This window comes from Neovison vison, chromosome 1 (genome assembly GCF_020171115.1).
Source record: "Neovison vison isolate M4711 chromosome 1, ASM_NN_V1, whole genome shotgun sequence".
In the NCBI taxonomy this organism is placed as follows: Eukaryota; Metazoa; Chordata; class Mammalia; order Carnivora; family Mustelidae; genus Neogale; species Neogale vison.
In genome coordinates this window covers 191,249,080-191,274,395 of record NC_058091.1, presented here as the reverse complement: position 1 = coordinate 191,274,395, position 25,316 = coordinate 191,249,080, and the positions used below count along the sequence as shown (strand labels likewise).

The 25,316-nt window shown below is 33.5% G+C and overlaps 1 protein-coding gene across 15 annotated transcripts in view; it reads left to right on the top strand.

Annotated features, from left to right (window-relative positions):
• The window catches only part of PPIP5K2 (diphosphoinositol pentakisphosphate kinase 2), a 78,940-nt gene that overhangs the window by 26,059 nt on the left and 27,565 nt on the right, over positions 1–25,316 (top strand). For 11 of the 15 annotated variants that reach the window (XM_044264560.1, XM_044264666.1, XM_044264657.1 and 8 more), the window contains 10 exons: positions 56–131; positions 213–322; positions 1,021–1,106; positions 3,479–3,604; positions 3,747–3,868; positions 4,139–4,321; positions 12,402–12,543; positions 13,316–13,539; positions 19,118–19,245; positions 20,213–20,327. In XM_044264560.1, coding sequence (XP_044120495.1) covers positions 56–131; positions 213–322; positions 1,021–1,106; positions 3,479–3,604; positions 3,747–3,868; positions 4,139–4,321; positions 12,402–12,543; positions 13,316–13,539; positions 19,118–19,245; positions 20,213–20,327 — 1,312 coding nt within the window. The remainder of the gene's footprint in view (positions 1–55; positions 132–212; positions 323–1,020; positions 1,107–3,478; positions 3,605–3,746; positions 3,869–4,138; positions 4,322–12,401; positions 12,544–13,315; positions 13,540–19,117; positions 19,246–20,212; positions 20,328–25,316) is intronic. The other 4 variants (XM_044264675.1, XM_044264646.1, XM_044264598.1 and 1 more) reach the window with 1 other exon arrangement.

Here is a 25,316-nt window from a genome sequence, read left to right as displayed (position 1 = left end):
TGGTATTAATACTAATTATTGCAAAGGACTAACTGTGCTGTCTTCTTTTTATAAGATTTTTTGATCTTTTTGAAAAGTGTGATGGATACAAATCGGGGAAATTAAAACTCAAAAAGCCAAAACAATTACAGGCAAGTACATTTTATTTCTTGTTGGTTTTAAATTGCTAATGGCAATGTTACATAAAAATTCAGTTCTTTATTATTTTATAGGAAGTGCTGGACATTGCCCGACAACTTCTTATGGAGCTGGGGCAAAATAATGATTCTGAAATTGAAGAAAACAAGTCAAAACTCGAACAACTTAAGACTGTATTAGAAATGTGAGAATCTTTCTGAAACTCTTAACTTTGATAATTACTTGCTGTGTTCTTTTTTTAATGTATGAGTTTGTTAGATTTCCTTTACAGTTTAATCTTTTTGTAATTTATTGCTGAATCTGAAGAGAAATTAGTGAAGGTCTAGTGAGATTTTTATTTGTACCAGTGAGAAAATAGATGGCTGTTTTGAAGGTTATTATTTTAGTTTTACTTTTCATTTTGATGAGAAGAATTTGGATATTTTATGAAGTACTACTTAGGATGAAAGCCAAATTGCTAATATGACCACTGATTAAATGTTGTTTAATTAAAAAACAATTTTGAGCTGTTTTAGTCAAGTGAAATTGATAACACCGGTATGCCTATTATAAGCTTTAACATATTTGACCACTTAGAATTTTATTTCCTTTAGATACCCATACATTTATTTTTTTATATTTCTATACTTCTTCATCTCTTCAAAATTGTCTGAGTTTTGTAGAGAAACTTTTTTGTATTTTCATTTTTAATGTGATTAAAATGAGTATTTTATGGAGATTTTTCTGGTAGGATATGTTAGAGAATTCAGCAATTAATTACAAATAGAAAGGTACATTAATATGTATTTTTACTTTTTCTCTAGATGGGTGTAATTTTTCTTTAGGAGATTGCATTGAATACTTACTAAATGTTATTTGTTTTGCTTGTCGTTTGTTTTTCAGGTATGGCCATTTTTCTGGAATAAATCGTAAAGTCCAATTAACTTATCTCCCTCATGGTTGTCCTAAAACATCTAGTGAAGAAGAAGGTATATCACTATTAATATCTATTGTGTTTTAATTATGTGTAGGGACTTAACTACTCATTTGACGACCTTTGGGCCCCCTTGAGTGTAATAATTTAGGGACTGACATGCTGAATAAAGGAAAAAATAAAGTAGAGTTTTGTTAACTTTCCCTCTTACTTTCCCTAACTATATTTTAAGTAAAGGATAGATTTTATTCTTGATCCTTTAAGGATAGATTTTATTGTTTTGGAAACTGCTTCGGACTTCCTTTTTACTCTGGGATTGTTTCAGAAAGTTTATTTATGACTAGATGTTACTTAATGGATTCCTTTCTTCCTCTTTTGGTAAAAGAGGACAGAGTATACAGGAAGAAAGCTCAAAAAGTACAAGAAAACTAAAGAAGTACATAATGAAAGTGTTTCTGATATAGCTGTTTTCCTCCACTGAAAAAGTCAGAATAAGTATTTAAAGAAGGTCAGTCTCTAAAAGTAGTCAGCATAAAACTCCATAAATTAATTTACCTTTTAAAAGAAAAATGGGCAGGGGTTAGAGAAGCCATTTCATAGAGGAGTATAGATGCCCAATAAAATAATGATAATAATAGTAGTAACTACTTTTGCGTATTACACTAGCAAAGTGTTTTCTTATTCTTTGTCAAATCGGTGACAAAGGATGTTAATGAGAAGTGTGAGTATATTTCAGTCTATTGATTGGAGTATAAATTGACATAACTCTTTGAAAAGTTATTTGGCAGTATATATTAGAAACTTCAGAAAATGTTCATATGAATTGATCTTAATTCTGCTTAGAAGAATCTTAGGCGCCTGGGTGGCTCGGTTGATTAAGCAACTGCCTTTGGCTCAACTCATGATTCCAGAGTGTCTGGATCCAGTCCTACATCAGGTTCCCAGCTCCACGGGGAGTCGGCTTCTCCCTCTGACCTTCTCTGTCTCATGCTCTCTCTCTCAAATAAATAAATAAAATCTTGGGGGGAAAAAAAAGAAGAATCGATCCCAAGGAAATTGTTAGATATTCAGGGAAAGATTGATCTTTGCGAATATTCTCAATGTCATTATTTATAGCAGCATAAATTGAAGTAATGATTATCTTAAATGAAAGCACAAGTTTGATTATGTTGATCTTTAATAAATTTATTTTTAAAATTTGACATGTTGCTGTTTTGTCACACTTGTGATTAATAGCAATACAGATTAATTTCTTTTATTTAATGTTTGTGATTAAAAAATTCAGTAAATAACTGTGATTGAAAAAGTCTGTTAATTAATTTTCCTTCCATAAATTAATATTATATTGGCCTGTGTAATAAACCCAGCTACTATCTAATCCCAAGACAAAGGTTGATTTCTATCACTTTTAATGAGTCAGCATTAAATTTTTTAGTACTTCTATTGCTTATTTTTATTTTAAAAATTTATTTATTTTAATTTTTTTTTTTAAAGATTTTATTCATTTATTTGAGAGAGAGAGACAGAGGAAAAGTGTAAGAGCCAGGGAGGTGGCAGAGGGAGAGGAAGAAGCAGGCTCTCCCCTGAGCAGAGAGCCCAACGAGGGGCCTGGATCCCAGAACCCTGGGATCATGACCTGAGCTGAAGGTGGATGCCAAACTGACTGAGCCACCGAGGTGCCCCCTATTGCTTATCTTAAAATTACCTTTGTTTCTGTAGCCCAATACAGATTTTAGAACATGATAAAGGGCAGATGAATTAAGTATAGAAACTCATTTGCTTGTGGAACTTCCCCTAATATCTGAGAAAAATCTTTGGTAAGGAACATAAAGAGATTGTACAATTCCAAATTTAAAAAGTTGCTCTTCGCTACATTTTATTATATATATCATTCATAAACTTAAATTATAATAAATTTTAGATTTTCTCATCTCATGTCTTCCTAAAATTATGCAGATCATTAATTTCTCATCATAAAAATGTATACATCTTCACTTCAGGTAGCATTACCTTTTATATGAGACTTTTGATATAAAGACAAGATCTTGATCCTGTGGTCAGGGAGCTCTTAATCTAACATCGTTAGCACAACTAAATTAAATATATTGGGCAAATCTTATTGGTGTCCTGTCACTATCATAGCAGGGAAGGTAGAAGCGATACTTCTTTCAGAAAACTAAGAGTCTTCTCCGTGAAGTATGGAAGAAATTTTGAAATTTGAGTAAGATTTTAACTGAAGGAGCAAAGAGTATTCCTGAAAGAAACAAAAGCCTACAGATAGGTATATGTTCCAAGGAACAAGATAATTTAGATAAAAGTTATATTTCACTGCAGAAGAGAGAACAAAGAAAAAATTAATCTTGATAATATGTCTCCTTAAAAGAAACAAACTTGACATTTGCCTCTATCTATTCACATGTGTCTTAGACAGCCGAAGAGAAGAACCATCCTTACTTTTGGTTCTAAAATGGGGAGGAGAACTAACTCCTGCAGGCAGGGTCCAGGCTGAAGAACTTGGAAGAGCTTTCAGGTGTATGTATCCTGGAGGTCAAGGTAAATCTTGTCGTTTCTTTAATTTGGTTAAATCTATGCATTATGTTTCCAAATCTTCACTTATTTTGTGATGTTACTAAATATTTGTAGAAATATAGTGAGACAAAAATATAGCTTAAGTGATTTGAGTATTTATTTTCAGGAGATTATGCAGGATTTCCTGGTTGTGGTTTACTTAGATTACATAGTACCTACCGACATGACCTCAAAATATATGCTTCTGATGAGGGACGAGTACAGATGACTGCAGCTGCTTTTGCAAAGGTATAAATGTTTTTTAGAATTACTAGGAATGTCGTCTAATATTACATTTTAAAAGATTTTTGCTAAGGCAATGTTTAAAAATTCTAAATTTGAAATTTCAAACTCAGGCCCTGAAATGGTGATGGGCTATATTATTAACAGTTTATTTATTGCACATAGTTAGCTTATGCCTTGTGAAATTCAGCATACAACAAAATAATTATTAAAATGCTTTCTATTAATTTGCATACTAATTTTAAAATCTGTATTGGCTTTATTCAATATATTTAGGGGCTCTTAGCTCTAGAAGGAGAGCTTACACCCATTCTTGTTCAGATGGTAAAAAGTGCAAATATGAATGGTCTTTTGGATAGTGACAGTGACTCTTTGAGCAGTTGTCAGCAACGTGTGAAGGCAAGACTTCATGAAATACTTCAGAAAGATAGGGATTTTACAGCTGAAGACTATGAAAAGGTGGGTCTAAACAAACTCTTTTACATTGTGAAATATGCATGTACAGAAAAGTATATAAAACGTAAACTTAGAGCCTGTTGTATTAGAAAGCAAATACTCATATAGCCACCATCCAGATATAGAAATAGAACATTGGGACACCTCTGACCCCTGTGTGCCCCTCCTCAATTGTACCTCTTTCCCAATCTCCTAGAAATAATTACTATCCTTACTTTCTTTCTTTTTATTTTTAATATTTTATTTATTTATTTGACAGAGAGATCACAGGTAGGCAGAGAGGCAGGCAGAAAGAGAGGAGGAAGCAGGCTCCCTGCTGAGCAGAGAGAGCCCAATGTGGGGCTCTATCCCAGGACACTGGGAGACCTGAGCCGAAGGCAGAGGCTTCAACCCACTGAGCCATCTAGGTGCTCCCTATCCTTACTTTCTATTGCTCTTTTTATAGTTTTCTCATATCAAGAAACTTATCTGGGTAAGTATGTATCCCTAATTGCTATGGTCTCCGTTTTGGCCGTTTTCTAAGCTTCACACAATAGAGTAGGTTTTCTTTTATGTTTGGCTTCTTTTGCTGAATACCGTGTTTATGACGTTCATCCATATTTTTGAGAATTTCCACAGTTAACCAGTAATCACTTCTATGTAGTATTTTATTTTAGGGATTGGCAAACTTTTTCTGTGAGAGACCAGATAGTAAATTTTAGGCTTTGTGGGTCACTTTGGTCTCTTGTTGCATATTCTTTTTGTTTTTTAACCGCCTTTAAAAAATGTAAAAACCATTCTTTGCTCATGGGCTATGCCATAGGCCCCATTTGGCCTGTGGGCCGTAGTTTGATGACCCGTGTTCTATTCTATGAGTATACTATAACTTATATATACTTTGTATCATCATTACAGTCAAAACTGTTAAGTTTTGACCGTCCTGAAGGTGGATGTGTAATAGTAGCTCAGTGTGGTTTTAGTATCTTTTGACCATTTAGCTATCCTTTCCTGAGGCCTTCTCTTCAAGTCTCTTGTCTTTTTTTCTACTGCTTGTCTGCTTTTTTCTTAGTGTGTGGTAGAAGTTCTTAAGTTATTTTGAATATGAGCTCTTTTTTATATGTATTCTAAATCCTGCCACCTACTCTGAGCCTTTATGATGTCTTTCAATAAGCAGAGGTTCCCATTTTTCATGAATTCCAAGTTTAATTTTTTCCTTTATGGTCAGTCCATTTTTTTAGTGTAGTCTACTATCTTTTTTTTTTAAAATTATTGAGGTATAATGACACACATTGTTTCATTAGTATCAGGTATACAACACATATGCCTGCCACAAGTGTAGCCACCATCTGTCACCGTACAACACTATTAAAATATCATTGACTATATTCCCTGTGCTCTGCCGTTTATCCTCATGACTTGCTCATTCAAAAACTGGATGCTGGTATCTCCCATTCCCCTTTGTGGTCAGTGCATTTTAATGTATTGCTTCTAATATCTTTTTCTCATCAGAGGTCATAAAATAGTCTTATGTATGATCTTCTGTAAGCTTTACTGTTTTGCTCTTCACATTTATCTATAATCTGGCTAAAATTGATGTTTCTTTGTGCTATAGGATGTCGAAATTGATTTTTACTCAGCTGTTTATACATCCCAGATATTTCAGTACCACATCCTGAAAGACTGTCCTTTCTCCTCTACTTTGTAGTACCATCTTTATAATATATATACATGATCTTTTTCTATACTATATTCTTTTATTGATCTCTCAAGTCCTACAAGGTCCCTTCTTCAAGTTTTTTTTTTTTTTTTTTTTTTTTGGCTTTTCTTGCATTTCCATGTAAATTTAAAAATAACCTGTCAAAAATCCTGTTGCAGTATTGGATTACATGGATCACATCTGTAGTTTCTGAAAATGTATTTCTTTTAATATATTTTTAATGCTGTTGTAAATAGTACCTCTAAAAATTTTATTCTCTGTTGTTACATAAAAATAGCTAATGTTGACTTTATATGCCTCAACCTTATTGAACTCATTTATTACTTTAATAATTTATTGGTAGATTTTTCTTTATCCCTTAAAAGCATATAGGGTTTTTTTCTTCCTTTCTGATTTTATTTATTTTTTTTTCTTATCTTCAGTAACTAGCTTAAAAGCAGTATTAAATAGAAGTAGTATATCTTGTCCATGTTCTCAAAGATACCTTTTAATACTTGTCCATTAAATATGTTTTCTATAGACTTTAAAATAGCTATTCTTTCTCAGAATAAGGAAATTCCATTTTGTTCCTGTTTTGTTAAATGAAAAGTTGGTGAATTTTATCATTATTTCCTTTTTATCTCTTGTATTGTTTGATCTTGGGGAGATATCAAGCTATCTTGGTTCCTAGAATAAACTCAACTTTTATATGTATATGTGTATGTATGTATTTTGTTATTGTTGTTGTTAATATATATCCCTAGTTTGGGTTTGCTATTTTTGGGTAAGAGTTTTACATCTGTATTCAAGTTAGACTGACCTTCACATTTTTGTTCTTATGTCTTGGTCTGCTTTCAATATCAGAATTAGGTTAATCTCCTAAAATTTGTTAGGGTGTCCTATTTTGGGGAAAGAGTTTGTGTACATATCTTTAATTAAATATTTGGTAAAATTTACTTGTAAATCTATGGAGATTTTCTTTGTGAGAAATCATGTAATCATTGTAATTATGGATTCCAGAGTACTTACTAATTTTTAGTTACTATATTTTGTGTCAGTATTAAATTACATTCTTATAGAAGTTTATTTTTCATATCCTTTTTAAATTCTTTGTGATGTCTGCAGGATCTGTAGAGATGTCCTTTTCTGTTTCATAACATTGTATGGTCTTTTTTCTCTTGATCAGTTGGACTGGTTAACATACTTTACTAGTCCTTTAAAAGAAATATCTTTGATTTGTTGGTCCTCTTTATTATGTACTTGTTTTCCATTTGATTAATTTTTATTTAATATTATATTCCTTCTATTTCTGTAAACTCATGTCACTAGCTGTGTGCTTATTAACTCATGAATGTTCAGTCTTTTCTAAAATACAGACTTTGGGCTATAAATTTCTCTTTTCTCACTGCATGCATAAATTTTGAGTTTTGTGTGGTTTGGGATATTTTCTAATCTCCTTTGATTTTTCTTCTTTGATCATAGATTATTCAGAGGGTTTGTTTGTTTGTTTTTCAAAATTTCCAAACCTATGGCATTTTGAGTTAAACTTTATACCATTTTAGTAAAAACAAGAATTCTTTCTGAATTTTTTTTTGTTGTTGTTGTTGTGTGTGAACATTTCCCTAACTGTGGATTTTCTTTTTTTTTTTTTCCCCCAAGATTTTTTATATATTTATTTGACAGAGAGAAATCACAAGTAGATGGAGAGGCAGGCAGAGAGAGAGAGGGAAGCAGGCTCCCTGCTGAGCAGAGAGCCCAATGTGGGACTCGATCCCAGGACCCTGAGATCATGACCTGAGCCAAAGGCAGTGGCTTAACCCACTGAGCCACCCAGGCACCCCCTAACTGTGGATCTTCCTTGTCTTTGTAGTTTTCTTAATCTTTGCTTTACATATTTGATGACATGTTGTTGGACAGACACAAATTTAGAAATGATATATCTTCACCAGTACTTTTTGCCTCAACATTTGAGGTTACCATAAGCAACAGCATTTTTTTCCCCTCTTAGTTGGTCTTGAATTGTGTATCTTTTTTATCTTTTCACTTTAAGTCTTTGTGAAATTATTTTTTTTAATTATGTTTTTAGATATATCTATTATAATCTGCATATAGCTGGATTTTTAAAAATATATTATGAAAATATTTAGGGGATTTTTATTTACAGTATAAATTATTGGCAAATTTAGGTATGAATCCACTATACTTTCAAGGGCTTTACATTTATACTGCCTTAATTTTTCTCTCTTTGTTGAAGTTGGTACTTTTTACTTATTTCTGTTAGCTTAAACATTATATTTTATTTTATTTTTTGTTTTGTCATTACCCCAGAGATAACAGTAGGCTTCTATGACTTTTTTTTTTTAAGATTTTATTTATTTATTTGACAGAGAGATCACAAGTAGACAGAGAGGCAGGCAGAGAAAGAGGAGGAAGCAGGCTCTCTGCCAAACAGAGAGCCCGATGTGGGGCTCCATCCCAGGATCCTGAAATCATGACCTGAGCTGAAGGAAGAGGCTTAACCCATTGAGCCACCTAGGTGCCCCACTTCTATGACTTCTTAAAGTCAAATGTTTACATACATGGTGCTCTTACTCTGGACAATGCACAGATTCTAGAAAAATACTATGTAAATGTTAACTTTCATAATAATCATCTGAAGTCTTATTAAAAATGCATATTCTTATTCGTCCTATCTGGGATGGGGACTACGATTCAGCTTTCTAATAAGCTTCCAGTTTGTGCCAGTACCTAGTCTTGAGACCATACATTTAGCAGCAAGCCTTAAAATCCTTGTAACATTTGCCTACCTGTAACTTGTATGCTCTTAATATTGTTTAATTTTGTGTATTTTAAACTGTACAATGTCATTTTGTTATTCTTTTATGCAAGGAGTTTTTAATTAGATTTATCCATTAATTTGCCCTTTTTTGGGTTTTTTGTTTTGTTTTGTTATGATTTGTTTTAGTAGGCTCCACGCTCGGTGTGGAGGGGCTTGAACTTAAGACCCTGAGATCAAGAACAGAGCTGAAATTGAGTTGGGGGCTTAACTGACTGAGCCATCCAGGCACCTCTCATTTGCCCTTTAAATTACCTTTTTTCTTTCGGAAGTCCATAGTTTCCATTTAAGACATTTTTCCTCTGTCTGAACAACTATATTAATTCTGTTAGTATCAGTCTACTGGTAGTGAATTCTTTTCTGTTTGAAGATGTTTTTATTTCAACTTTACTATTTTTTTTTTTTTCTAAAGGGAGGGTAAGGGAAGGGCAGAGGAAGAGGAAGAATCCTTAGTAGGCTCCATGCCCAGCAGCAGGGTCTGACGTGAGTCTCAATCTCACAACCCTGAGATCATGACCTGAGCCAAAATCAAGAGTTGAATGCTTAACCAGCTGAGGCACCCAGGCACCCCTCAGCTTGACTCTATAGGATATTTTCAATGGGTATAGAGTTCCGGGATAACGTTTATTTTCTTTCATTGCACTGAAGATACTGTTAGACCATCTTGTAGCTTTTAGTATTTCCCTTAAGAAGTCAGTTGTTGATCTTACTGTTAGACTTTTGAAGATAATCTTTTTAAAAATTAATTAATTAATTCAGTAACTCCTTCTGGCCACTTTTAACATTTTTGCCTTTGATTTTCAGCAGTTATTCTGTTACATGTTTAGATGTAGATTGCTTTTTTTTTTTTAAGATTTTAAAAAAATTTTAATTTCTTTGAGAGACAGAGATCAGAGGTAGTCAAAGAGCAGGCAGAGCAAGAAGGAAAAGTAGGCTCCCTGCTGAGCAGAGAGCCAGATGTGGGGCTCAGCCCCAGGACCCTGAGATCATGAAGTTGGAGCTGAAGGCAGAGGCTTTAACCCACTGAGCCACCCAGGCGCCCCTAGATCGTTTTTTTTTGTTTGTTTGTTTGTTTTGTTTTCACTTATCCTGCCAGTAGTCGATTAGGATTCTTGTATCTGTGGCTTCAGTTCTGGGAAGTTGTTTTTCTGGTTTTGATTTTTGTCTTTTAATGTAGCATTTCTTACCTTCTTCTGGGTCTCTAAATACATGTTTGTTAGAAATTTCTCTTCTCTTATCCTTTAAAAAAAGTTTTTTTTTTTTTTTTTAATCCTTTGGTCTCTATGCTTTATTATGGATAAAATTTTCTCACCAGTCGTCCAATTTGCTAAATCCGCCTTTGGCTGTATTTTATGTGCTTTTAATTTAACCAGCGTATTTTTCAATTCTAAAATTTCTTTTTGCTATTTTAATATTGAATTTGTCATTTTTCAGTCATTTGCAGCTTTTTATTTTTAGTGTTTTCTTTTATCTTTTTGAACACAGGAAGTTTCCTCATTTTTCAGGTGTTTAATTTTTTACTCTTTGTTTTCTTTCTTAATTCCAATACAGTTAACAGTGTTTTATTAGTTTCAGGTTTACAATATAGAGAGTCAACCATTCTACACATTACTCAGTACTCCTCATGATTAAGTGTCGTCTTAGTCCCCATCACTATTTCACCCATCTTCCACCTACCTTCCTTCTGGTAACCATCAATTTGTTCTCTTCAGTTAAGAGTGGTTGTTTTGGTTGTCCCTTTTTTCTTCATTTGTTTTGTTTCTTAAATTTCACATAGGAGTGAAATCATATGGTGTTTGTCTTTCTCTGGCTTATTTCACTTAACACTATATTCTTTGCATCTATCCATGTTGCAAATGGCAAGATCTTATTCTTTTTCATGTTGAATAATATTCCTGTGTGTGTGTGTGTGTGTGTTTGTACACACCATACCTTTATCTGGTCATCTAATGTATACGCTTGGACTTCTTCCATTATTTGGCTATTTTAAATAATGCTGTGGTAGACATAAGGTGCATGTATCTTTACAAATTAGTGTTTTCCTCATTTTTTAGTTTTTAATAAATCTAATACCTAGAGTCTCTTTGGTTCTGTTTCTGTTGTGTATTATGCTTATTGGCATTCATACTGTCCTGTTTTCTTTTGTGCCTGAGTTATCTTTTTTTTTTTTTTTTTGTGCCTGAGTATCTTGAGTAATGGATGCATATTTGTTTGTGGAAATAAAGTTAGCTTAAGATTATATTATCATTTTCCTATATGGCTTTCTTAATTTGTTCCTGCCATGTATCTGTTGGTACAACAATCTAGGATTGCCTTAATCCAATTTCAGAACAGGTGTTTCAGAGCCAATAGTTCACTTGAACCTGGTCTGCATTTTGTTCACGGATTGGTTTGCTTCTGATTCGTCTTTACTTTTTCAAACCTTTAATGTATAGTTTGCCAGAGTTCTACTTTTGGGAACACTGTACTTTGCTTTGGTCCCCTTAACCTAATAAGACTATTAAATCTCTATTCCACCTCTGTGCTATCTATTCAGACTCAATAAATGTCTCTGGTACAAAAATAGACCTAAATGCCAGGATCATTCTCTGGATCTCTGACCTATGAGTTCTGCTGCCACAATTTCTTAATATGCTATTTCTCAGATACCTTAAAGCAGAAATACAGAAGTTAGCCCAGAATTCTTACTTTTCTTCAGTGATTGGATTGATCCAAACTAACTAGTTTATAATAAAAAGAAGTGAAATTCAGTTTACATACTTTAAAGAAACTTTCTTAATGATAAAATAACTTGCCATGCTAAATATCAAAACTAATTTGAAACTATGTTGTCACTAACGGATTTTGTTGACTTAGGAAAATCTCATCACGATAGCATTAGCATGGTCATTAAGAGGACAAGCTCTATAGCCAGACCACCTGCTTTTTTTTCTCACTCTTTTTTTTTTTTTTTTTAAGATTTATTTATTTATTTATTTGACAGACAGAGATCACAAGTAGGCAGAGAGGCGGGCAGAGAGAGAGGGGGAAGCAGGTTCCCCACCAAGCAGAGAGCCCGATGCGGGGCTCGATCCCAGGATCCTGGGATCATGACCCAAGCTGAAGGCAGAGACTTTAACCCACTGAGCCACCCAGGCGCCCATTTTTCTCTCATTCTTGACCTACTATTGGTTTGATCTTAGGCATGTCATGTAACCTCTGTTAAGAAACTCATCTGGAAAAAAGATAATGATAGTGATAGAGTCTTAGGGTTATTGCATGTAAATATATGTTGAATGGTTAAAACCATACTGAGTCAGCAATTTGTCACTGTAAGTTAGAATAAAATTTCATTGTAAGAGTACTTCTGCGAAATTTTCTCTGTGAGTAATCTTATGATACCTAATCTTTACTATTTTTTTAACATAAAATTCTGAAATTTTTACTTCCTTCTTGATCTTATTACTATATTTTGGGGGTCATCTTAATTTATGATATAGAATTATTCTCCAGCTATTGGAAAATTTTGTGTATTATTCTCTTGGATAATTAGGCTTAACTAGATGTAAAATTTTTACTTTCTTCATTTGTAGCTTACTCCATCTGGAAGCATTTCTTTAATTAAATCAATGCATTTAATTAAAAATCCTGTGAAAACCTGTGACAAAGTTTATTCCTTGATACAAAGTTTGACTTCTCAAATCAGACATCGAATGGAAGATCCCAAATCATCAGGTAAATATTATGTACTCCTTGGGACATGAAACAAATGAAAATTATTATCCAGTTAAATAAACATTTTAAAACAAGATACATCAATCTTAAATTAAGCCTCATACTGTTCTAGGTCTGAGTGAACATACATCCAGCAAAAGAATAATAGCTAGGTTACAGTTTCTTTTCTCTATGATAACATGAAAAAGATAAAAAATATTGTTATTTGATAAATCCCGTAGCACTGTCATATAGTTAATGGGCAAGTAGGCAACTTATCAGAAACAAACATGAGAAGATGATCTGGGCTCTAACTCTGATATTAGCTTTGTTATAACTTGAGCAATTTTGAAATCTAGAGTTCTTCCTGGTAAATCCTTTGAACTGTTTAATTTCTAAGGTTCCTTTCTGCTAAAGAGTGTCTATTCTGTTGTTAGTTCTGTGAATCTAGTAAGAAAGAATGGTACTTAAAATTTAGAATTGTAAATAGTCTTAAAGAGGTCTGTTATAATTGTTGTTCTTTTTCTTCTGATTATTGAAGTGTGTAACATGAAGGTCTTTTCTTTAACCCAAGTCCTAAGCCAATTATTTACCTTTGAAAGTCTACAAAATAAATACTTGCAAATGGTATATAACTATGATAACATTCCCTACTTTCTTAATAGTTTTACCTCTGACACTAAAAGAAGTTTCTAATTATCAATTTTTAAAAGTTTCTAATTATCAACTTTTTAGTATATTCCCTTAATCTGATTCTAAGTTTAATAATACTAAATCTGTTATGTTGTTTTAGATATTCAGCTTTACCACAGTGAAACATTAGAGCTTATGCTACGTAGATGGTCCAAGTTGGAGAAAGACTTTAAAACAAAGAATGGAAGATATGACATTAGTAAAATCCCTGACATATATGACTGTATAAAATATGATGTCCAGCATAATGGTTCCTTGAAATTAGAAAATACAATGGAATTATACAGGCTTTCGAAAGCATTAGCAGATATTGTTATCCCTCAGGTAAGTAAATCTAGGAATCCGTTTTCTTAGAGTGTTCTTTAGATTCTTTTAAAAAAATTTCTGTCACTGGAGAAAAGATAGTTGGTTTTTATCTCTCTATAAAATCCATAACTTTTAAAAGGAAAGTTAAGTAATTATGGACTTATATTTTAAGCTTTTTATTGTATTAAATCATTACTTGATTTTCTAATAATTTAATTACAATGATAGTTTAATAGTTTAATTACTACTTATTATGCAATAAAAAAGTTTTCTTTTTTTTTTCAAAATACTTGCACATAATTAAATAGACTTGCAAAATTTACATGGGGCCACAACTACCTTTTTCTCCCACTCCCCACATACTTCCATATTATGTACTATATGCAAGTATTTTGAAAAAAAAAATATGTGCAAGTAGTTTGAAAAAAAAATTTTTTTTTTTTTTGAGAGAACGGGGAGGAGCAGAGGGAGAGAGAATCTTAAGCAGGCTTCACACCCAATGCAGAGCTGGACGTGGGGCTCCATCTCACGACCCTGAGATCATGACCCGAGTGAAAATCAAGAGTTCACGCTTAATTGCCACCCAGGTGCCCCTTGAAAAAATTATTTGAAGGTCAAGGTGTAAGTTATTATTGGAAGGGTGCAAGTCATGCGTCTTTTCATTTATAGGAGAATAAAAATAAAGGTGTAACCAGAATTCAAATAATTGAAATGTAATTAGGCAGAGAATCAGATTGATAAATAAAGAGGCAAATGACAAGACAAGTGAGATACAGAACATGATAACGGAAAATGGTTCCAGATTCCCTGAGCTGAAATCCAGAGTCAGACCCCTAACTGAGTCACCCTGGTACTCCTAAATTCTTCTTAAATTTGGGACCTGTTTTCTACTCAATGACAAAAGATTATTTGGATATTATAAAGAAGAGATTGGAGTAGATCAGATATTCCACCTATGAATCAAAGTTAAATAGAAGGAAAAAATGGGATACCTGAAAAATATGAAGATGCTGAACAGAAGTAGTAGCCTTACTTAAAAATACATATGAAAATGGTTCAAATAGTATCAGTGTCCCTTAATTTTCACAGGAAGTTCAGGAAGAACTACAAACTTAAAAAATTGGAAATTCAGACAGTACACAACTTATCTATAATTATTTGTGTACCTGCTAAAGATTAGCTTATTCTTTCAGCCTGAGAGAACACTGCTTACTTGTTTGGTCAGATGTGTAATATAAACAATCTTAAGTATATTGTATGATCCAGTGATGTGCAAAATGAATTCTTAAAAAAGAAGACAAAAATATATCACATATCAAGAATATATCTTTGGGCCTTTTAGGAAACTTAAAGTTTGACTTAGCAAACGAGGAATTGTTATCTGACGATCTGTTTTACTAAATGGAAGAGAGTTTTTATTCTGCAAAAGAGAAATTTAAGGGCACCTGGGTGGCTGGGTCTTTGAAGCGTCCAGCTCTGGATTTAACTCAGGTCATGCCCTCAGGGTTCTGGGATCAAGTTCCGTGTTGGACTCTTGGATCCGTCAGTGGGGAGTCGGCTTGTCTTCTCCCCTGCCCCTCCCTGCAGGCATATGTACTCTCTCTCTCTTTGAAATAGATTTAAAAATCTTAAAAAAAAATGCAAAAGAGAAATTTAATTTTACAGAATAAAGAGTTTTATGACAGGTAAGATGCTTTAAAATTATCATCAGAGTGAACACACTAAATTCTGCATAACTCAGTTTTAGCTGCAATGTATAGACAGTCATTGAGCTAACACTGGTTTGATTATAACTGAAGTTACTGAGTCAGAGTCATCTTTGTTTTGAAATTCAAGAAAGAAAGTTGGTTCAAATTTTTATTAACTATTCCAAGAATGATTGCTGGCTTGTTCTGTTTTATTTTAAAATATTTTATTTATTCATTTGAGAGAAAGAGAGCACAAGAGCAAGGGGGGGGGAAGAGGAAGAAGGAAAGGAAGAAACATACTCCCCACTAAGCAGGGACCCCAAGGTGGGGCTCAATCCTAGGACCCTGAGATCATGACCTGAGCTGAAGGCAGATGATTAACTGAATGAGCCACCCAGGTGCCCCGGAATGGTTGTTGTTGATTCTGCTAACCATATAATTAGTTTACACTGGAAGTTTTCATCCACTGGAAGTTTTGGATTGCTTTGGCATTAGTCCAGGCTCAGTGCGTATTAGTTATACTTATTTCGTAAGTGAAGATTATTTAAAAGTATGTTTTTTAACAGGTAAACTGTTAATATAAGGCAGTCTTAAATATTTAGGGTGGCTATGTGCATTCTTCAGAGTAGGCTTTCAGTATATCTAAACTTAGCTTCTCGGTGGCTAACTACACAAATGATTTGTTAGCATAATCATGTCTATTTTGTTACATGACTATGTAACCTTGTGCCTCTCAGTTCTGTATACTGAACATTCTAGAATTGGGCATGAAAGGCTGGTTTCTCAGAGTTGGGTTTAAAAACATACTCAAGTGTTAATAGGGTTTTAGATGTTAATTTCTCCTATGTATCTATGTATTTTAAGTGTATTGCTTAAATCCCTGAAGAAATTTATTACCATTTCCTTGTAGCTTAAATATTTATAATGAATTTTTCAAAGTACTAAGAATCAGTAAAAATGAGAATGGGTTGGGGATTTGAAGCATCATATATATCTTTTAAAATAATTTGTCATGCTCAACTGTTCTCGGTCTTTATTACAGTAATTGTCTTTGGATGCAGTTAGGTTAGATCTCAGCAGTCTGAGAATTTACTTGAAGACATCTCCAAAATTTCTTTCTTGGATAAATTACTTATCCAAATCTTCGGATTCTTCAGACAACATTTTGCCCAAGTTTACAAGAATCTGTTTTATTTTAGAATTACATTTTGGAAAAGTTATAACTTTAAAAGCAGAAGTTTTTTTAGTATGCTTTTCTGTAGTTCTGAGATTATAGCTTGAGTAGAGGACAACTTTGGGTTTACCTCCCTAACTTTTTGGTTTGATATTACTTATTGTGGCAGAAACTTGGGATTTCTTCTTTTTTAATGGAGTATTGAATTCAGTCCAGTAAATATTATTTTGCTTTGTTAGCCTTCCTAAATCCACAACTATGGATGAAATGCATGCATTTCCAGTCACTTAACAAACTAAAAGTTATTAATGTATTTATGATAATTATGATGAAACTGTAGTTTATAATGGAAAAAAATGAAAAATTTGCCTACTTAATTCTCAAGGAAATAAAGACTATTTCAAGCTTAGAGACTTGATGATTCAGTCAAATAATGTAGAATTTGACTAGTTTAGAATATGCTAATTTAGATTGAGGATATCACTATCTGCAAGAAAAATGGGTATATGCACTGGTATACCTCAAAGGGTTATGCCTCTAAAAATGTATTTCTGTGCTTACATTGAATTGATTAATTCTTAAATCTACACTGTGTGAATTATGTAATTCTAATCACAACTAAGCTTAAATATAATGCAATTTATTACTTTTATTTATTTTAAATTTAACTAATTATTATAAATATTTTTCTTTTGATAGAATTAACTTTCCACTTTTTAACTAGTCTCAGTTTTCATCAAATAGAGGCTCTGTCTTAAAAATGATGCTTAAAAGTAGTCATGATGTTATGGCAACAGATAAGACCCTCTCAAGATTAAATTTGGTATTAAGGTTCTCTTAACTGGGATCACATTTATGAACATTTGAAGACAATTTGTTTAGTTATTTATGGATTATGAAGTGGAGAGAATTGTTTATAATAGCATTTACCATATAAAGTCCATTGATACTCTCATTAAATATAACCACATAATAAGCTTTCAGATAGCCTCATCTGGTATTTTAATTAGTTCTATCTATGGCAGAAATGTTGTAATTACACGCGAGAACTGGGATATCTAACAATTAATTATTTGATCCTACTTGGTGGTGGCAGATGAACAAAACATGTATGTTGGTTAAAGGGAAAAATTTCTTTATTACAAAATTAATATATGTTTGTGTAAAATTAGGAAATGTAGAAGTCACTGTGATATTACCAACTAGAGAAGAATATTTTAATGTTTTAGAAAATTCTTAAAGGATTTTTCTCTTAAATTCACAAAGATACAATTTTTCTCATACATATAACAAACGTATTTTTTCACAAACGGAACCAGAAAAAGCATACTCTTTTACTACCTGATTTTTTCCCCTTCACTTAGCACCAAGAACTTCTTTCCATATCATTAAAGCTGTATGTACATCATTATTTCTAATGGGTAATGGTATGATGTTTATTTATTTAACCAATTTTTCGTATTTGGGAATCTGGACTCTTCATTTCTTTCACTCTCTTTTCACATGTCTTTACATATACTCAAGACTGTTTTTGTAGCTGCAGAAATCTTTTACTAGTTTTTTTCCAGGCAAACACAGTGTGAAAGCATCTGTCTCTTCATACCTTGCTAACAACACAAAAAAATTTCACCTAATGGTTTTTAGTTCCAGTATTTTCCTTTTATTTACACTTACACAATTACATATATATCTTTTTTACATACTCTGTTCACAGTCATCTATGTTGGCAAGACTGCTGAACCAACCAAATTTTAGTTTATGATAAAGGGACCCAAGAAGTTTCTATTTTCCTGGGCCTTCCATCTGTAATCAGTCAGCCTTTTCTTTACTTGACAGTTCTCAGTTTTATTATCCATATAGAGTTTTTGCTATTTGGGAAGTATCTGATAGCAGGAAGTAGTCTTTAAATTCAGGATCTCTTAGAATAAACTTGGAGAGAGAGGGTATGCCTGTTTATTCCCACCTCCTCTCTGCACTCTCCTTTCTGTCTCTGTCCCTCCCTTTCCCACTTTCAGCTTTTCTTCCTCTCCCTCTTTCCCATCTACAAACATATCACAGCTTTTTCTCTTTATACATCAGATCATTTTCTAACCTGTTTCTTTGAACTGTAATTTTTAGTAGAATTATTATTATGATTATGTTTTCTTAACACTTCATATTGTAAAACCTCATTGTAAGTTTGATTAACTCATAATTATTATTGAAGTCATTAAATATAATTACATTACATTTTTTGATCACCACTTTCAAAGCATTAGCAAAAGGCTTTTAAGTCATTTGTTAGCCTTTTTAATCTTTGGCATTTGAATAAACAAAATCTCATGGTTTCATTTGTATTTCTTTTCATAGGTTTATTGACTGTTGTTCTGTGCTCTAGTGTTTGTGTCCTTAGTCCATCTTTCTTTTAGGATTGTTTCTACATTTAAAACCTTATGATTGAGTCAAATTACTGTCAATTAAGATTACATTCATTCATTCATCCTCCCTTCTTCAGAAATTACTTGCTTTTTCCATTCTACCAAAAAAAAAAAATCTTTCCAATTATACTTAGAAGTTTTAGGATGGTATACTTGCAGTTGCAAAAAATGTAAACTCAGAAATTTGTAATGTTCAAAAAAAGAAGCTTAATAAAGGTAGTTGTCTCTTACCTAGGATGTTTTAAATAAGCAGTGCATTTGCTAGAGTGCTTTGTCATTATACCCTTTTTCTAATAATGATATTATTTTCTGCTCAGGAATATGGTATAACTAAAGCTGAAAAACTGGAGATTGCCAAAGGCTACTGTACTCCTCTAGTTAGAAAAATTCGTTCAGACCTCCAGAGGACACAAGATGATGACACTGTAAATAAACTCCACCCCGTGTAAGAGACTGTACTGGTATTGTAAATCTATAGGCACCTGCTTTTGCATACTTCAAATCTAATGTTCCTATGAAGAAATCAGGAATGTGTTACTTAGTGCACTGTGGAAATAAGGATTACCGAGGTATTGCTAACATTTAACTTCCAACCAAGGTTCTTTAGGGGTCCAAACTGAGGAAGAACTGAGATGAAAGGGGACATGTGTCATCTTTCATATGGGATCATTAGTGTGTACCCCATTCAGCAAGATAAATATCTGTGAGCTTCTTTAGGGTTATGACCTTTGTCATTCTTTTTTTTTTTTTTTTTTTTAAGATTTTTATTTATTTATTTGATAGAGATACAGTGAGAGAGGGAACACAGGCAGGGGGAGTGGGAGAGAGAGAAGCAGGCTTCCAACTGAGCCCGATGTGGGGCTCGATTCTAGGACCCTGGGATCATGACCTGAGATGAAGGCAGATGCTTAGCAACTGAGCCACCCAGGTGTCCCCGACCTTTGTCATTCTTATTAGAGGAGCTAAAATGACCTATTTACAGTGAATTTGACTAATATTAATTTTTTTTTAAGATTTTATTTATTTGACAGAGATCGCAAGTAGGCAGAGAGGCAGCAGAGAGAGGGAAGCAGGCTCCCTGCCGAGCAGAGAGCCCGAAGCAGAGCTCAATCCCAGGATCCTGAGACCATGACCTGGGCCAAAGGCAGAGGCTTTAACCCACTGAGCCACCCAGGGGCTCCAAACTAATAAGTCTTTTTTGACTAATTTCAGAGATCCCAGTTAGTTCTAGTTAATCTTCATGTTAGAAGAATATCTAAAAAGTTAACTCCTCAGTTGTGGTTGGAAGAGGGATAGATTTACCCATTATAGTTTTTTACTTCTAGTAAGATTAAATTCCATTACAAAATAATTTCAATACTTAATGTTTGACTAGATGGTTATGTTCTAACATTGTCTGCTAATAACTTTAGGTATTCCAGAGGTGTTCTGTCTCCTGAACGTCATGTCCGTACCAGGTTATATTTTACCAGTGAAAGTCATGTACATTCTTTGCTCTCGATTCTTCGCTATGGTGCCTTATGCAATGTAAGTAGAATAAGCTATTCCAATCTACCAAGTATGATTCCTTGAGCTCATAATCAAATCACTAGTACCAGTTTTTACTGTGCAATTTCAGTAATTGATCATTTGCCATCATTTGTCAAAGGTCTACTATACACCAAGCACTGTGCTAGATGTTGGGGATAAAGACATGTTCTCTTCCCTTTGGGGAAGTTTAAGCAAACAATTGCATAAAATATTTTAGGTAATGTTATAGGCTGGTGGTAATTAGATAAAAAGAACCTGATGAATTTGAGTTATTTAGGGGGTAGAAAGAACTTAGTGTTTGGATATTGTGCTTCTCATCTCTAGTTAGTAGTGAGTCATACCAAAATTTGGCTTAATACAGCCACACTTACTTTTATCTCCCATAGTTTAAAGGATTGACTGTGATATACTTAGGCAGTTTCACTTTGGGTCTCTGATGAGGTTGCAGTTAGACAATGGCAGGGGCTTGAATCAACTTAAAGATTTCCTCTCACATCTGGTACTTGATGCTGTATGTCAGCTAGAACTTCAGCTGGGATTGTTGACTAGAATGCCTATATCTGACCTTTCCGTGTGACTTGCCTGCTTCCTCAAAACATGGTAACTGAGTTCCAAGATTGAGTTTCGTAATGGAACGAGCATGTGCAAGACTTTCTTATAATCTAGCTTATGCAATAACATACTGTCACTTCTACTGACCTGAATTGGTTGAGGCAGTCATAAAGGTTCATCCAAATTCAAGGGTTGGGGAAATAGATCTACATTACTATATGCATGGAGTGTCACTGTCACATTGTAAGATGAGTACTTGGGATTAGATACATTTGGTGGCCATCTTTGGAATATAGGATCCATCACAATCTGTCTGTTGAATACACAATCCATGTTTCTCCTATATACAAAATTCACTTAATCTCTCATACAATATTACCTGTCTTATTTTATTACATCATAAACTTGACATCCCAGGTCTTCATCTAAGTCAAGTCCAGATATAGATGGGGTTCCTTGGACACAACTCCTGAATGCTCAAGAGCATTCAATCTTAATTCAAAGACCTATGAACTGAAGAGACCAATTATCTATCCTTCAAATATCCAACATACAGTGATGGGTTAGGCATTAGGCATAAGATAACTGCTGTAGATGAACTTTTCAAAAGAGGATAAAACAGAAGGTGCATTGTAGTCACTGGTCACTGGTCCATAGCAATATAGCAAATCTCCCCAGGTCCATGTTGCCCATTCTTTATTTAGGGCTCTGTCATACTGCCAGGAAGTTGCTTTCAATGGCTCATGGCTTCATAATTTGGGTTCTTGATTGCTTCATCTGGGTCCTCCTTCCTTTAAAATAAAAAGTAGCTTATGTTTGCAGTTGAGTAGTTTTCTTCAACCTGTTTCCTTCCCAGAGAAGTTTGGGGTTCCAAAGGTATGTTTATTTTTAGCTCAGGTGGAGTTATTTAAAAAAACAAAACAAAATGGAATAATTTAGAATATATACTGTATTAAACACACCAAACCTAAAGATCTCTTAAGGATAAGCCCTTTCGACCTTGGGTTCCCTATGTGGTTACTAAGGGATGGTACTCAGCAATCCTTATTGCTTAATACTGAGCATGTGAGAGATACATTCCTAGGATCCCGAGAAAGTGTGTTTCTTTGGAAGATCTGTGAAGCACCTCATAACAGCTTTTGGAGGTCTTAGCAAGTGTTTTTTATAATTGCACTATGTTATGGCAGTCTTGTGTTCCTTTCTTCTCGAAAGTCTGTTAATTACAGCATCATTTGGTACCTGAAAATGCTGTGAATGAGAAACAGTTTTATTTTTAGACCCAGCAAGCTTCTTTATAATTGACAATTTCCTTGTAGCTTATTTCTCTCCTAGTTTATCACAGGCAGTGAGAAGAATCTTGGTGACATGTTCAGCACTTGTCCTAAAAGTCTCCAAAACTAGTTCATTAGAAATACTTCTTATTTATTTTCCACTGTCTACAGGCTAGTGTTTTCTATACTTTATGCCACTACATAGCAGGAGTTCATTTTCCTGTAGCTTCCAGTAACATATTTCTTACCATTATATAATTCCTCACCAACAACCTCCTCCAGCCTGTTAGGCTTTCACTAACGCTCTCGTCAGGACCCTTCCAGTGCTCACACGTATGGAGAGTGAGAAAGAAGAGAGAGTCAAGAAAGATTCCCGTATCTCTAATGTAGGTAATTTGGTAAATGATCCTACCATTCACTGATAAAAGTAACACTTGGGAGGAAGATCAGGTCTTCAGAAGGAAAAATCATGAGTTTAGGTTTAGACAGCTTGAGTATATTCGTATGTTAGGATAGAGGTTTGGGTTAAATGTACAGAGTTAGGAAGCCAATATACAAATGATAGCTAAGGTGGTAGCTAGTAATAAATTCCCAGAGAGTTTGTATTTGAAATGATAAAATGACATTGTAGGGATTGGCAATGAAAGTGATAGTGTACAAAAGAGACTTAGAAATTTTAATATCTTGTTTCTCAGTACACCTAAACTATAGAATACTTAGAAAAAATTTCACTATATTGTGTTTTATATAACAGAGATATATTTCCATCCATCTCTAAAATTGCAAAAAATAAGAATTTTCCTTCAATTTTCTCTGTATGTATTGGTGTACACATCCGTACACATCTGTTAACAAAGTGGTTCTTAAAAGAAAATGTAGTTTTGTTTTATCTTTTTAATAAAGGGCATTTAGATATATAATGAAGATTGGTCAATCTCTTTTTTAAAATGTTGTATTTATTTATTTATTTGACAAAGAGAGAGATCACATGTAGGCAGAGAGGCAGGCAGAGAGAGAGGAAGGAAGCAGGCTCCCTGCTGAGCAGAGAGCCCGACGCGGGACTCGATCCCAGGACCCTGAGATCATGACCTGAGCAGAAGGCAGAGGCTTTAACCCACTGGGCCACCCAGTCGCCCCTGTTAGTCTCTTGATTCTTAATTTTATCATTAGCCTTGATGAATAGTTAATATTAAAGTTATCCTAAAATTATTTCAGTCCTCTGTTCTCATCAAATTTTCTCATTCCTATGTTTTTCCCTCTTGTTTCAGTTTCTTTGTCCCATTAAGGAATAGCAAAGTGACATCCCTTGCATGCATATGTGCATTATTGAGCTTTAATAAAAGAAATTGTAGGAAAAAAATGATACTTAATTAGCAAGTAAGGAACTTAATTTATCCAGTAGTAATGATGTAATTGTTTGGGGGGAGAAAAACTACTCCTATGTGGTTCCTTTTTGACTCGTACACTTATTTAGAAGGTGGAAGAAGAATGGAAGATACAGGAGCCAATAGAACAAGCCTGTGGAGCATTTTAGTGAGCAGTGGGATGAAATGGCAACAGATAGGGTTGGAGAGCCAGTGCCTTGATGATCCTAAGGGGATTGGGAAACTATTTTTAAGTAAATGGCTTTGGTTGCTGTGTGGACAGCAGATAGTCTGGAGTACATGTGAGAAAACCAGTTTGGAAGTTCTCTCACAGTGACATGAAAAAAGGTATAACTTGGACTAGGGTAGTGGTAGTAGAATTAGAGCTTGTTGAGTATATATTACATTCAGCTACATTTTTAAAACAGAAGCTGAACAGCTCCATTCTTTTAAAAATCTGCTTCCAGGATTTCAAAAAAAAAATTTTTCACGTTAGTAAATCATGTAGGATCTTTAATATCATTATGATGTCCCATTTTCTAATATAAAAAATTAATTTATTTGAACTGTAATTCATTATTGCAGTTCATGTTACCTTTATAAGACCCTATAAGTGGTATCTTAAAACCTTGTTCAGTCTCTCCCCACTTGAAATTTTTTATTTTTTTCAGTGTGAACTGGGTAAAATCTAGCTCTCCATAATGGATTTTTTTCAAAAGGTGTTTGTTAAGGAAACATGATTGTAAGTAATATTTCAGGGAATGTATTTAATAAGACTTAATTTAAAAAAGATATTTTATAGATTCTTGCATGTTAATTGTGTTCAGGAAGATGCTACTAAATATTATTTAATTTCATATGTTCATTAGACTAGACCTAGGAGAATCTATAACTGAAACACTGAATTAGATATTATTAGATGGTGTTTTCATTAATAATATAGGATCACAAACTCTAATATATCTTTTTACCGACTGAAAATTTTTAGTATTAAATTTAAATCCATTATTTATAGTAACTCACATTTAGTGAAACTCAAATGCTATGCTAATATTCTCCCTTACCAATTTTGAAAAAAACACAGATACATCTTTGCATATATTCCTACTGCAAATACACAAGCAGGCATGTGCAAACAAACACAGATTCAGTTTTTTCCTCTGGAATGTTCCTTAGGTTGGAAATAGCCTCCCTAATGGCTTTGCATTAGAGCATTTAGAGGTGTGGATATCCATTTATTAAAATGATGCTAAGTATACATGGAAGAATACAAATTATGTGATGTATATTTAACTTTACTTTTCTAGAAGCTTCAAAAGGGGAATGCTTCCTCAGAGATGTGTAATGTCTAAATTCGAAAAGGAATACATGCTGGTTTGAGATTTTGTTGTTTTTTTTGAAATAAGTAATCAACATGTGGTCTTGTAAGTTTAGGCTTTTGTGTGTCAAATTTCATTTTTTAAAACAACAGAAATCTTCCGAAGTCCAAAATATTGTATACTCTTATTGTATGGAAAAAATTGTTGTGTGCATTTATTTCTAAAGTTTATGACATATGAAATGCAGGAAAGTTTTCTGTGATGTAGACCCTGTTGCGCATTGACTGTAGACTTTGTACTTTAAGTAGTTTTGCCTTTTCAGATAGAATTTTCTACTTCGAATGCTTGTAGTACATTTTCTCTAGGATTCCTTTCAGTTCTCATGCTATATGATTATATGTTTAAATACCAATGATTACCTAAATGAAGATGGAGTGATGAAAGAGATGATAAGATTAATCAAACTTGTAAATATACCAC